Source organism: Amblyomma mixtum, chromosome 5, assembly GCF_055824585.1.
Source record: "Amblyomma mixtum isolate Tamu chromosome 5, ASM5582458v1, whole genome shotgun sequence".
Lineage (NCBI taxonomy): Eukaryota > Metazoa > Arthropoda > Arachnida > Ixodida > Ixodidae > Amblyomma > Amblyomma mixtum.
The window spans coordinates 62,952,959-62,967,939 of NC_143016.1; the positions used below are offsets into that span (position 1 = coordinate 62,952,959).

Genomic DNA, 14,981 nt, shown 5'->3' on the forward strand with positions numbered 1-14,981 from the left:
CGGGGTCTAGCCTTCGCTCGCGTTCGGTCTCCGACAGCAAGCTTCGATACCTGGCAGCTCCTCCAAGGCCTGGCCGAGAACGACAGCCGCACCGCCGCGAAGAATCCCCAGCCCGGCCGCAGCAGACATCCAGCCATTCGTCGAGCCCGTGCCACAACAAGCTGACTCAGCCCCGACGTGGACGAGCCATACTGCATTTCCCGTAAGCGGCATCAAGCCGAATCCATTAATTAAATCATATTCAAAAATCAGTTTTGGAGTCTGTGCATCAATCTCCTCATGCACAGTGTGGACCCAGGGCCATTTTAAGAAACTGGTCCATCACAGCACACACGAGCTTCGGGGTGCTCCGCCAGATGTCATCTCTTCTTGAGCGCAAGTAGCTGAGGCTTACGGAGCCGAAGGTCTGTCTTACAAACCAATGAGCAATGTTATGTTACTCTGATTAGTTTGTTGCATTTCTTAATTCAGATGTTTACTTTTGTGACCTTGCGTAATTCAAATGCATGGTACGATGGTACCGCCCTTCCTGGAGTGCTTGGCTTCATTCGGGCACAAAAGATGACAGACGGGCCTTAGCACAGCAAGCGCTCTTTTTCACGGGGTTTGGTGCTGGCCTTGAATAAAGTTTTCTTTTTCCCTACTCCTTCGTCCCCACCAACCTACCCCAGGGCAAGAATGGCCCGTAAACCTACACTGAATAGGAACCAGTCCTCATCAAGTCTGGCAGTGTGTCCCGCTTTCATAATCCAATGCCTAATTCCACGCCTCTTTACTGGATCGGAGGTTGCAAGGACACCCAGAGTAAGCTGTCGGAGCAGTTAACCATGCAGAGGTGCTTTAACTTGACAACGTAATGTTCCTGACTTCACCTACGCATTTTGAGCAACCATCCCTGGTCTAGAGTGCGAAAAGAGAAAACAAAGCCGCCAGGGATGTGTTAAGTAACGCGAGAGGAGCGCTGGTTTATTATTAAAGTCACCATTCGGCGACACCTTGTGGTGCACAGCATGTGTGCACCGGGCTGCCCGGAAGCCGCCGATCGGCGGGTGCGTGTCCCACGAAGACAGCATCCGAGGAAGCTCTGGTCATCCGGTCGACGTCCACACGGAGCAGGTCCGGGCCGGGTTCATGGGGGAGCCCTTCTTGCAGCCGTAGACGCGAGCGAAGCGCTCGTAGTTGCTCAGCGGCACGTTAACCTGCGCCCCGTTTGCACGGCACAGGTGATCGCCTCCACAGTGATTGATATCAGGAAGTGGAGTAAAGCAATAAATATAAGCAGCGCGGTCAACCGAAAGCCGAAGAAATTTAATGCAATGTAAAAATATCCCCGAACTTTTTAGCCTTCTGCTGTCGCCGCCACGGTGGCTCAGTGGTTATTATGGTGCTCGGCTGCTGACCCCCGAAGACGCGGGTTGGATTCCGGCCGCGGTGGTCGCATTTCGATGGAGGCGAAATGCGAGGGACCCGTGTACTGTGCGATATCAGTGTGCGCGTTAAAAAACCCCAGGTGGTCGAAATTATCCCAAGCCCTTCGCAACGGCGTCCCTCATAGCCAGAGTTGCTTTGGAACGTTAAACCCTCATAAACCATACACGAAACCGTATGCAGTCAGAACGTGTTACAGCGCACTAGATAAAACTTGACAGGCATCTGCGCAGTGCGATTGAGAACGTCTTCTACAGGGGACTTCATCTCGGCAGCCGGACAAACCGTTTATTTTCTCTCTTCACCTGTAAAGCAGCTACGAGTGCTTTGTGCCAGGCGTGCGAAGGCATGAGCATTTTATTGGTGTACGCAGCACAAAAGTGTTGCACTGGCGTGAGAGGACACCAAAGAACCCTAAAAGGGACGCCGTGCGGGGGTCTGAATTAACACAAAGACCGACTCACCAGTGGAAATCAAGCAGCATGGAGTGCGTATGCAAAGACGCGGCAACACGCTCGACCACATGTACTGAATTCCTCGAAAACCCTGTGAACTTACACGTCAGAACAGCGTTGCCTATACTTTCAGGTTTAGCCCAGGGCATGACAGAATACTTTCTGGTCAGATAATAGCATAATAATGATTCTTCGATCACGGACCATGTCAAAAATGTTAGCTAACAATTTTGACATGGTCAGTGACCGAAAATTCATTCTGCTTTCGAGTTTGCAAGCGTCTGCGTTGTTGCCGCACAAATGAGCGCTGCAGCTACGGGTATTTTCATATGAAGGTTGGGGAGGTGCTCTATAGTGTTCGCTGAAGAGGTTTGCCTGCTGACGCGTCTGGCGGTCCATCTATTCCCGAATAAAATTGATGAACGTTCCATGGAAAAACGTCCACTCATACGCAACTCACGTACACTGCACACACACTCACACACAACGAACAGTGTGTGCAAGTCCCGAGCCCCAGATGAATTCGCATATGATTGCCCTAAAGAACCGAACGCGTCATCACAACCGTCGCTATGGGGAGCCTGTACGCTGTCGAAAAGGCTCTGCGATTACTAGGTTGCGCACCAGTAAAAGATGCCGGCGGTGAACACTAGAGCCGCGACTAAAACGAGACAGAGCTGAAGCGATAAGTTGGGATGAATTCTTCGTCTTGGTTAGCCCCATGTGCACAGTCACTTCCACGGACACTATATGAGTGGCTTCGGCAGAGTCCTATCAGATCTCAAACCTCGTGCCTATAGACCTTTCCATCGTGTACACGCAGATGTTAAAACACCTCTCTAAATTGTAGCAAACAGGCTTATACCGCTTCCACCGTGCTACCTCCATGCGCACACAACAATCCAGCGAGAAACCGCCCAGAGTCCGGTCAATGGAAAGGTCTGTAGAGGACCCTGGTCACTATGTGGCCTGTAGTTATTGATACACGTGTTCCCTATAGTACATCAAATAACGCAAACGTTCAAAGTTGCTCCAGGGGTTTTCGAGGCGCCCATAAAGAGCAGCATCACTACGCGGAAGTACCGGAAGCACCCAAAGCCAAGAGAGCCCCGGTTGCCCACCTTGAACTTGGCCGGCAGCCGCTCCCGGGAAAGTATCTGTCGGGCGGCAGTGCCGTTCCGTGCGGCCGCCGGGTCGCAGTGTCCGACGGCGTAGTTGATGAAGAAGAGCTCGTCGGTGGAGAGGGCGCGCAGCGTAGGCAGCCGGAAGAGCGCGGGCCGCCCGTCGCGCTGCGGGAAGGAGCGCAGGTAGACGCGGTAGAGCGGCTCCAGCACCGCGTTGTCCTCCACCATCTCGGCCAGGAAGTCCTCGGCGGCGGCCGCGGGAGAGCCGGCCTCCGCCGACAGCACCTCCGCGTACTGGCGCAGGAAGCACCACGACACGTGCGCGTACCGCAGCGACGTCGCGCGGCTCCACGACGGCCGGTCGGGCGCGTCGTGCGCGGTCTGCGTGCGTTCAAGAGCCGGCGCGGTGACGATATTTGTCTCTCTTACTGCCTTCCCATTCCACTCATACAGAGGTTACTTCTCCGTATGAATAAATTTCGCACTTCATTAAGAACTGCATTGATGCAAAACGAAAAACAGGTGCGGTCGTAGATATAAGGTATGTCTGGGTTATCTCAACACACCCACCCACCCACACACACACACACACACACACACACACACACACACACACACACACACACACACACACACACTCACTCACTCACTCACTCACTCACTCACTCACTCACTCACTCACTCACTCTCTCTCGTATCCAGGCCAACGCCGGCAGTCAACAATCATGCAGTTCGTTTTCGTTAGCAGCGCGTAAAACAATATCAACAGAGTAAAGCGGAATCGCAGAGAACATTTAAGAGCAAAGTCAGCGCCGCGCACCTGCTCGCCCGTTTTCATTGCGCAAATTTGATCGCATATTTCTGCCTACAATCTAAACACGAATACTGGTATAATACGCGTATAAGGGAGCAAAAAGGTAGCAAGCTGTCCTCTTGTGCACTCCCTTTTGGGAGTGCTCTATAGAAAACAGCTCACTTTTTACTCCTTTTTGCAGTGTATGATCATGCTGAAAACTGGGACCTCTCGCGCAGCTTTATACGAAACGGGACGCAAGGTCCGCAGTATGTTACAGGCTGTGTACGTGCCTGCATGTCGACGACGGCCGCGAACAGTCCCCGGAGGGCGTAGTGCAGGAACCGAGGGACGTGCATGGGCAGCATGTCCTGCGCACGAACCAGGAATCCCAGAACGCCGTATGGCAGCAGCACGCTGTTGCGCTCCGGGTCGTGTCTGCATGCACGCGCACGCGTATTGCAGTCATTATGGTCAGAGAGAGCCCAGCATACGTTGTTGGCGTAATCCTGACTGCCTTAGCTTACTGCTCCATGCATACGTGAGGCCAGCAGCCAACTGCACTTCCCGCATCCACGAGCTCCCATTTCGTTGGAAACTAAATGCAAAATAGTGTACAAGTATGCGCACCTACAATGACAGTCACCGGGTAAACGAGGTAGGAGGGGCAAACTTTACAGCCACCCACCCTTTTTCCTTCCTCAACCTTCAAACACATCTGCGCCCACGCTCATTCAAGTTAAGTCCACGACCCCACCAGTGCAAGCGACTTTATACTACAGCAAGACTCAGGGAGCATTCATTATACGCATGGTTTGCACTGCATCAAAGAAGATTCGTCGTGCATTTTTCTTGAGACATACAAAGCTCAGCCTACTCCCTCGTACTCATTTCAATCTGTACGCAGTCTGGTTTCTGTTCGATAATTTCAAAAAGACTGCCATGAGGTAAGTTCAAAGATCTACGAGCACATGCATTCACGCTAATATCTAAATAATATCTTCAAAAGGCTAATACGACGCGGGAAAATATCACACAGTCCATGAGCGTCCTTTAAGCTTATGACAGCTGTTCAATCCCTGTGAAAGGTGTATTTCAAGAATGACTAAAAGCGGAGGTGGCCCCCACCCGTAGGCGAGGTCAAAGCTGCTGACGCCGTGCATGCTTCCGACGTGGGCCTCTTTTCGGGCCGCCGAGCCGTTGCGCTGCGCCCGGTGCAGCGCGGTCCAGTATCGGCGCTGCACGGCTGTCTTCATGTGGAAGTAGCTCTCGAGCAGGCTACGTTCGTTGAGCGTGGGCACGTCCACGAGCTGCTGACCCAGTTCGGCCTCGCCCGGCTGGTCGCGGGGCACGCCCAGCGACAGCGACGTCTGAGACACGCGCGCCAGCGTCGCGTTCAGGTCCTCCGCCGACAACCACGGAGCCTGCGACAGAGGGAGAGGGGCAGTAGAGGCTTTTAGAAAAGCACGCATCCTTCAGTGCGCATGCACAGATAGCCTCGAGGGCGCCACGTACCGGCCATCTGCACGCACACCTGACGCGTCGCGACCAGTCAGCTCGTGCGCACTGGCGGCGCGCGGTACGCGGTAGCGGTATGGCGGCATGCGCTGTGCTAAACGTCTTTAAGGATGCAGTGTAGTAACGCCGCATTGCCGTCACTCGTCGGTGGGCACATATTGCGGTAACGATGTATGGTGGTGCGATAACACCGGGAAGCTTATATACTTGGGTAACACGCATTCAGAATTCCATAGCGATATAGCGATGAGTTCCCGAAAGCTTGCAGTTCGGTGCATACAGCACAGTGAATCAAGGAATACACACAGACGAGTTCTGATGTACGACGATATCAGTTTTCAAAATTCAGTTTTACCTGAGAAAGGAAAGGCAGCTACCTGGCTATCGAGCAGAACCTACATTCTAATCAGAAAGGAGTATAAAAAGAGCAAGCTGTTCTCTAGCGCACTCCCTTTTGTGCGGTACTTCCATATAGGCGTATTCGTGTTTAGAGTGTACACTGAAAGGAGAAAATTAACGAAGTGCAGAAGCTATAGAGGAGTGATAAGACGGCCAACCCTTGGATTATGCTGCGCTAGTTGTGAGTTTTGAGGTATTGCTCTACTTCTTTACACGACTCTGGGCACTTGAAATGATTCATAATCATCGCGAAAAACTGACACGTTCTTGCTAAATCGACGGTTAGGCGGCAGTTGCATCTCTATCGTAAACAAGCAGACCACATGACGCCCCGCTATCTATTGTTCTGCATAGGACAACAACTGAAGGATATAATGGCAATCCACTTTTTATAAATCAACTTATATTCCACGTTTTATATAACAGTTACAACATTTACCTTCTGTTACTTTCTTTCTTGGCGATAGCATTTTACTCTGAAAGCGCACCAATAGTCTAAGCTCTGTACAGTAAACGCTTATTTGTGTTATAATTAATGCTAAATCAAGGGTTCAGGCCAGCAAAAAAAGAAACAAAACAAGATTTAAATGACTTTTGACCGCTTAAGACCGCCACATTAAATCATCGAACAATAATAATAACTAGAAAATAACCTTCGCTGAAAAAAACGAGGGCTGCGTTCTGTAATAATACCAAAGTAAGCCGAATAAAAAATTATAAAAACGGAGAAATCCAACCCCTAGTTATATAAAAATTAAACCACTAGCACAGCTTTACATTCTGCGATATGCAGTCCTGACCACCAGTGCAGGCAACTCAACCTGCCCGTAAACGGCACAAGAATTTCTGAGAACATCTGCCGCATCATTCATTAACATCCCGATTGGATCCACAGCGGGACAAAAGGCATCTCCCAATGATATCCAGTTAGCTCTGTCCATTCGCTGGCTAGGGCTTCCTTACCTCCGACCATTTCTTTACCTAATCTCCCTGTCTGGAACTCTGCTTTCCTCAGCTATGTTTTCCTTCTCTGGGGTGCGATTAGTGGCAATAAGTGCAATCTAATGAGCATAGTGTAGAGATACCAATCATAACCACTTCCATTACCCGTTCGAGTGCTGTATATAGTTTATAGCAGCATTGAGCGATATACACAGGCTAGCAACACTCATAACAGTGGGTATCCTCGAGGCTCAAGGTCTGCTCGAGGCACGCACGCAGTACGCCGGCGTACCTCTCTGAGGAAGTGCGCCATGGCGTCAACGGCGCTGTGGGCCAGGCCAAGCATCTTGCGCGCCGTGTCCGGATTGCTGAGGAAAGGCGTGGCGTGGCGCAGCATCACCGTCAGCGCGGAGCCGAACACCTTCTCGACGAGCTGCACGCAGGCCTGCAACCGCTCCATGCCGGGGATGCGGCGGCCGTCCACAGACAGGGGAACCTGCATCCATATCCGACACGTCTTGAAAAGCCTGACATCTGGCCACGGTGGTCACCCATGGTTTGCTCCGCCAAGTAGGTCATTTGGGTCACTAGGTAATCTAATCTCTCCGAGACCCTCATGGAATTTGAAAGAGCGAGAACTAGGCTCACGTGAGCGATGTATATCAATGTTCTAGCACGAATCCTGGTCAAGACGCACTACGTGAAATTCAGAACAAGCGCTTCTAGTTCCCTTTGCTGCTATCACATGGCGCATGGCTTTGAACATTAAAAAAGGCACGTTGACATCATCCGTGATGTGAGATATAAAGGGAATGACCGAGTGGCTGGTTAACAGAGCGTGATAGTCGCTAGGCATAGCAGCACTGGCTGGACTCTGTCCCGCTCTCTTGGTAATGATTGCCCCAGCTGAATAAGAAACCGATCACAATAATATACATTATATCTCGAATGGCGAACTCACCCAAGAAAGACTACATAATTGTATAACGGCAAATCAAAATATTTTGTCGACACCACAGATTACGTGGAAAACCATGGGTAATATATGGCTGTCACCATGCAGTCAGGTCAAACTGCACCTGGTAGAGGAAGCTGTGATGCTATACGCCCCCTTTTATAAAACGACTGAAAACCGCTTGATATGCACGTGACCGGAGCGAAATACTCTCCATGAATACTTTGGACCTACCAGGTGTTCGCCGGTAGGTCCGGGCAGGAAGGGCGCCATGGCGACCAGCACACGGTACCCGACGTAGTTGAGCAACACCGCCAGCGGCGTGCTCTGCGTCAGCCTGGCCAGCCGCTGTAGGTAGAGCATGGAGCGCACCGCCACGGGCTGGGCAACGGCGGCCGCTGCGCTGCCCTTCAGCACGCCGTTCATGAACAGCACCCAGTCCCAGTGGCCGCTGCCGGGGATGCTGCCCAAGGACACCTGCAGTAATGGTGTGAGTGCGTGCGCGCGCGGTTCCCTCAAGGAGTGAAATATGCATGGACCAATTCTGGGCTAGATTACCCGAAACGCTCGTGACAGCAAAGCCCAACTGAGCCATTCAGTCTTACTTTGCGTCAACTCGCTGTCTTCCCAGTCGCGTCAATGCATTCTCCGGAACGGCTTTTTTTAGGCAAACAAAAGTCGCCTATCACAAAACTGTCCCGCATATCATTAGTGCTTTATAGTCTAAGCTAGCGTTAACTGCACAAAAAATTTATGTGAAGAAGAGAGGGGCAGGAATGTTGCGCATGACACTGAACAGGAAAGCAACACTAGCTGTGCTGGCATAACCTGCCATAATAATGTGTGGCACTCCAAACGTAGAGAGACCGAATAAGACATTTGCATTTGGAGCCTGCGATCCGTCATGGTACAGCAGAGTACTACAAGAAGCATGAGTGAGCAGCCAGGTGCACCTTTGTCTTAGGCGGGTAAAGTACTCCCCGAATCGTGGTTCTAAATGGGCATTTTAGTTGGTTTAAAAAAAAAATGTAAGTTGTAGGACATAGGCCATGACGGACGCCATAGTGGAGGGCTCCGCATTAATTTCGACCACCTGGGGTTGTTCAGTGTACAGTCGCTGTCAAAAGTAAATGGAAGGCGACTTTGTCAAAAAAAATAATTTCTTTAAATCTAAAGCATAATGGTTCATGTTTGTTGGTGCAAAGTGCAATTCGCACAATCACAATTAATCTGTACATATGTATTCAAGGATGCATGAAATGAACGGGCAATGATTAAATTTTTCCGTTAATATTGCCTTACATTTACTTTTGACGGCACCTGTACACATCAAATAGGCATCGGTTAAATAAGCATGGTAGAATATAGGCAGCAGAGCGATGCGTTGCTATTGCCACCAGTAGTCCATGCGGCAACTATAAATGCAGGCACAATGTTTTACCCTGTAGAAAGGCGGTGGCTTAAGCGACGGCTGGTTCTCGATGGAGCGGGCGAGATGCCTCTCCAGCTCCACGATGGTGTTTATGATCTTGTCCTCTTCCCGCCCTTTGTAGAAGGACTTGAGAGCATGGCCGACGGCCTCCCGGTACCAATCCATGGCCCGGCTCTCGTCCATGTGGTCGTGAGGAGGAAGCAGAAGCTGAGCCTGCGGTCCGGGGTACAGCACCGTTGTCTTTAAAGACGGACTTACGTCCACTTCACCATCCAGTCATGATCTTCACTCGGTATACGTCTCGCACTGCTTACACCTAGCGGAGCTGTGAAGCTTTTGCGGACGTTTCTATGGAAACCTTCGGGCTCACTTCCAGCAGCTCGGGCGTCAACTTTGTACCATCAGCATGGTCGTCTTTGTGTTCCGATATATTTTTTTCCTTTCTTCTATATACACGCATACATGACCTGAATCTGCGCAGTTACAAATTGTGATTACAGTGACACTGCAGCTGTCCGCTAAAACAGTTAAGAGCGCGTTAGTAGAAGTTTACGCTGTGCATCAAGGTGTGCGTGTAAAAGGGATGAGGAGCCCGACGACACCTGTCCGATGACGACCAGTATCCTGTCTGCGACTGGCTGGCGCGGCTGGTCGGCCTGGCGGGAGGACGGCAGCCGCTCGAGGCCCACGGTGACGAAGGGGAAGATGGCCAGCGAGCCGGCCACTTTGCCCGCGATGTGCGCCACGTTCTTGCGGCCCCGCGGCCTAGCGTCGTACGGCCACCCCTCGAGGTCCATGTACCGAAACACGCTTGACAGAGAGTCCTTCTCACGCGAAGTGCGCGACGATTCCTACGCGCGCACATCCAGCACACTCATGTCATAGGGCATCGTGATTGAAACGAAGGTACTAAATTTGACAATCATGTTGATGATGATGTTTAATGACGCTAGGGTAGCTCGACCAGACAGCGCCAAGGCACAACGTGTTCGGTATGTGCACAAGGCGGGATCAAAGAACTAGTGCCCAAAAAATGCGCTGCATTCGGCGACACTCATGTCCTCAGCTCTTTCTGCTCGGCTTCCTCTACAGCCTTCCATACCTTCGGTTATTGTACTCTCCGTCATTCTGGCGAATAAAGTTCGCCATTCATGCTACCAATCTATTTCTCACGCACAATGCTGGAAATTAGTCTCAGTTAAATGTGACACGTTTCGTGTTTCCATCTCGCTGCACTCTGCACTACAATGCTTTTTGAGAGCTAGGACGTCAAGTGAATTTGCAACTCTCAAAAAAGTCATGTAAGCATCAGCCCGAAGCCTGGTAGTGAGCTGGAAACCAGCTCTCAGTACATATCACGCGCATACCGTTACGGTTCTTCAATGGTGCTGCACTAGTCGTCGTTCACACAATCAGAATTCGCCCGAAGTATCCTGCGCGTGTACCGCAAAATCGGTCAATACCATCTATTATGAAATCCTCCTTGCGATTGCTGTGTTTTATGGTTTTAGCACACAGAGTCGAATAAGCGCTAGATATAACAAAATAAATAAATGCCAGCAAAGTACATGACAGCGAATGAAAAGGTTAAGGCTTTACTAATTTCACATGGTCCCGGATGTGCGGTAGGGGCTGCTTGGAGAAAGGACTGTGCTATTTTTAACATGCGTTTCCTGAGCTTTCTTCATGAAAAAATAAGGGCCAGTGTGATTTTCTAGAAGAAGATTTCTCGAAGAAGCCCATCTGCCATGGGCTCATTTTTGTTAGCAGTACACACCAGACGACAGCTTGCGCCATGCGCACCAATACAACGATTCCTTTCTTTTTTTTTTTAGGTAGTGCTATGAATAACCATCCAATTCATGTCTATCTTTTGGGTCCGTCTCTGCGTCACAGTCCCGAGTGCGTGCCACCTGGTGGCGTGCGCAAAGCACAGGCAGCACAAGGGGGCTTTACCATGGCCAGCCATGGCTGGACGCATCTGTACCTTGGCGCAGGATGCGACGAACAGCAGTATCTGGTGTCCGAAGTGGTGCCTGTTCTGGTGTATGCGGTCGGCGTCCTGCGACGCGTACCCGGTGGCGAGCTCGCGCAGCGCCTGGTACGCGTAGCCGGGGCTCTGGCTGGCGTACGGCGCGCCGCGCAGGTCGGCGCCCGGCAGCACGCGCTGCCAGTGGGCCGAGCACACGTGCGTGTAGTAGTCGTCGCAAGGCCCCACCGCTGTGTCCAGCTTGTCGTCGAAATAGTGCGCCTCGGCGTGGCACACCGAGTCGTTGCACAGGTAGAGGGTGCCTGCTCCGCCGTGGGAGGCCGAGCGCCAGTCGGCCACCTGTGGTGGGGTGCGAAGTGCCGGTGACCCTCACGTGCCCGCTTGCGCTTCAAGCTAAATAAAGTAAGACTAATCTTTTATTTATTTTTTTCCAGGTCGACATAAAATGATTTTCGATGAACTTCGTGAAGGCCAGAAGCCAATGCGCAAGACAGTAGTCGCAGTAGATTTACAAATTATGGCTACATCGCGCCAAAATACATACTCTTTCGATTCGCAAGCAGGCAAAGGCACCTCTCCAGTGCACGTAACACGTCGAAATAGCCAAAATTTGTTGGGCCACCGCGCCGATCGTAACCGCGGTTTCGAAATTCTAGAAACGGATATGGATAATAATTGCGGTGGGCTACACGCCTCTCAATAATTAAAAAGCCTAAAGGTAATAGTAAAAAAGTTGACTATTCAATATTAGCCAACCAGGCTGCTAGTTATCAAGTCTTAGCTGTAAACTGATGTACTAAACCCCTGGCAATTCTGTGCCGGAAAAAGCAGTCTTCTAACTCAAAAAGCCTATTTTTAAAAATTGCAGAAACACTTAGATGAAACACTGTATAAGGAAAGCAAGATCCTCGTGAAATGACGAAGGTGCACGTTACAAGTGATGCATGATATGCATACACACACAAAAAAAAAAAAGTATGGTACGTGTAAGCAAGCGCTGAAAAGTGAGCGAAAACTCTGCGAAGCTGCACCACGCTGAAAAATGGTGGGGCCCTTGGCCATAGTGCTCTACCTTGCTGAGCGGGTAGAGGGCTTGAAGAGCCCTCGGTAACTATTCTCGCCCTTCGAGGGGAGAATGGACGTCAGCCTTAAGCCTTTTATACGAAATGAAGTTAGAAGCCCTTAAAGTTGTGGCTACGCGATATTGAAACCTACCCCGAACATAGCTCGTGTTCTTTGAAAACATAACGCAAAAAAGACACGGACGACACAGATTTGGACGTGACAGGCGCTAGCTTGCAACTTTATTTTAGAAAAGCCACCACGCCCGTGTCATTTTGCGCTATGTTTTCAAAGAATTGTTACCAAATAGCCAAAACCAAGCTTCAATAGCTCGTGCAAGAGATGTCTGCCATGTAGTTGCGCCACGCAGCTACAGAAAAGGTTAATAGCTGCTACTAGTGGACTAGCTGTGAGCTGCTACAGCTAAACACGGGCAAAAAGTTATCCCTGCAACTGAATCTCGGTGAACTGCCAAAAAGAGGCCGACCGCATGGGCGCGCACCGTTCCGGAGATGAGCGCCGCGACCAGGGGCAGTGTGAGCAGCGTGGCGGCCAGCGCCAGCGATAGGGCCATCGCGAGGCGACCCGGGACCTGCAGGCGGCCCAGCAGCGACGGCAGGCGTCGTGCAGGCCTCGGCGGGGGCACCAGGTCCAGGTCGCCGCACTCGGACGAGCTCTGGGTGCTGGGAGCGGGACTGGTCGCAGCGCCGCCTCCTTCCTCGTTCCCCGGCGCCGGGGCGCTGCCGCCCGATGGCGCGCCGCATGGCGGCGAGCCGGAGGTCGACGATAACGGCTTCAGCGGGTCGGTAGCGGATGAAAAAGGCTTCGACGACGATGCCGTGGCTGTAAGACGACGCCACGCCCCACCGAAACAGCTGAGCGTTTACGAGCAAAGGCGTATGGATCGGGCCGCACGCTGCGTCGGTCGTCTCCACACCCAGTCAATTAACCGCTCTTTTGTTATCCAGAAATGTCCGTTACTTGCGCAAAAACATCCTGACCTTGTAATCGTGGGTGACATGCACAATTCGGTGGTGCGCTCGTAAAGTAAAAAAGGCGAGGCCCGGGCAACAATAAAAGGTAAATTCCAGACAAGACTGTCAAACGCGCATCTATCTAACTTGGCGGCTTCGTGTGTAACGTGAACGGCAGCCGCAGAGAAACAGTACAGTTTTTATCGTTTTATTCGTGGCCACCTTCGTACTCAAGACCAAAACAATGCGAATTCGAGGCCTGATTACAGTTCGTAAAATGCGAGCAAATCTGTGAAAGCAAAACAATGTAAGGAAAACGAAATATTTAAAGTATATAAATAGAAGCGATATGAAAGAGCGTGCTTAAAGAAAAATACAGAAAAGTAAGGAGAATAAAGTAAACATAACAAGGAACAAAACAAAAATAAAAACTAGCAAAAAGGAAAAACCCTAGGGAATGTTGCTGGAATCAATTGATATCACCCTTTTTAACGGACCAGTAATATTTGCAGATTTGTTTTAGTTTTATCTATGAGCGGAATACCAGACGTGGCTTTTCTAGCTGTCTCGACACGAAATATGTGTTTTTGTTTCTTTTCAAACTGCCTCAGCTTGCATGCGCACCGCAGCCTTACCCGCGACAGGTGAGTGCCCCTGCAACGATACCAGCTGCAGCGCCGCATTAGGAGTCATAATGCGGGCGAGCCAGCTTTACAATTACCTGAAGATAGTGTGAAGCAGCCGCTTCACGGGGCACAGAACGCTTTCCTATATCACAATCCGCGTAATTTGTTAATGAGACGTCATCGGTACCATACCCTCATTTAGTAAACAAAAAGTGAAAAGAAATTGTAACAAGACGCGAAGCGAATCAACAAGCAGGCGCTTGCATATTTGGGCATTCACGGCAGACGCATTGCAACATGTAGATGCTTTTCTTTGGCACGTTCATCTCAGTGTGCAGTCATCCAGTAATGTAAGCAGGCGATGTAGGTATGAACAACTTAATAAGCTCGTTAATCAAAAAGAACGCACAAGGTGCACATTAGTGTTGCAGAAGCACATATATTTCTACATATATATATGTATGTATACATGAAAACATGTATGATCAATTCTCAGTGTTTTTACTATGCAATTATTTCTGTTGTAATGTAGCAAAAACCCTTCATATGTTTTGTAAAAGACCGAGGACGACGACCCCAGAGCACGAGGCAATTTTGTATACCGAATGCTTGGCCTGACCTGTTTGACCTTCGCGATTCCGCAGAACTAAAACTCCCTGTTACAATGTGTATGTTTTACGTCGCATTAAATACACTGAGAGCTACACAATGTTGCATTGAGGCAGTATGCGCTGCGTAAAATGCATTGCATCACACTGTCCATTCTCCGCAGATTTCGAATGAATAGGCCGTCAGATAACGATAGCGCGTTCAACTTACAGCGCTGAGCACCAAGGCAAAGTGTCATTATGTTTTCACATAGGATGTTTCAGTGAAGCCTGGCAGTATTTTTTTAATAGGTCCTTGGAGGCGCAAAGAATGGTTTTCGCGGCCTATTAATACCAATGGTGGCGGACGTCGGAAAATACGTAACTCATGTTAACTACACTCTAAAGGCATGCTAGCCTGGTGGCGGGAGCGGACGCATGTCGGACCGCCTCCCGCATTGTGGGCTAATTTTACCAGGTTAAAACGGACGTGGCCCAACCATTTTTGGTGTGCGAGGAAAGCAAGATATCCGTCGCATCTGGATACCAACTTCAAAACGGTAGGCGAATTTTCCGACTTTTTATCGAGTTGTAAAGTTCGCCAGCGAACCGCCGCAGCTAAGCCTAACGAGACGAAGGCCTCCGCTAGACCTCGGCGCTTGCGCCAAGACAGAAGCCGACGGAGGGATGCTCGCT

At 50.4% G+C, this 14,981-nt stretch overlaps 1 protein-coding gene across 1 annotated transcript in view; it reads right to left on the reverse strand.

Moving 5' to 3' along the window:
- Positions 1 to 979: 979 nt before the first annotated feature.
- The window catches only part of LOC149342426 (neprilysin-1-like), a 30,548-nt gene continuing 16,546 nt past the window's right edge, over positions 980 to 14,981 (reverse strand). Inside the window, exons 3-12 of the mRNA XM_089546797.1 lie at positions 12,601 to 12,941; positions 11,034 to 11,375; positions 9,649 to 9,897; positions 9,056 to 9,259; positions 7,849 to 8,091; positions 6,952 to 7,155; positions 4,929 to 5,224; positions 4,094 to 4,238; positions 3,005 to 3,388; positions 980 to 1,199 (exon numbers count right to left, since the gene is read on the reverse strand). Coding sequence (XP_089402923.1) covers positions 1,089 to 1,199; positions 3,005 to 3,388; positions 4,094 to 4,238; positions 4,929 to 5,224; positions 6,952 to 7,155; positions 7,849 to 8,091; positions 9,056 to 9,259; positions 9,649 to 9,897; positions 11,034 to 11,375; positions 12,601 to 12,941 — 2,519 coding nt within the window. The 3' untranslated portion in view covers positions 980 to 1,088. The remainder of the gene's footprint in view (positions 1,200 to 3,004; positions 3,389 to 4,093; positions 4,239 to 4,928; positions 5,225 to 6,951; positions 7,156 to 7,848; positions 8,092 to 9,055; positions 9,260 to 9,648; positions 9,898 to 11,033; positions 11,376 to 12,600; positions 12,942 to 14,981) is intronic.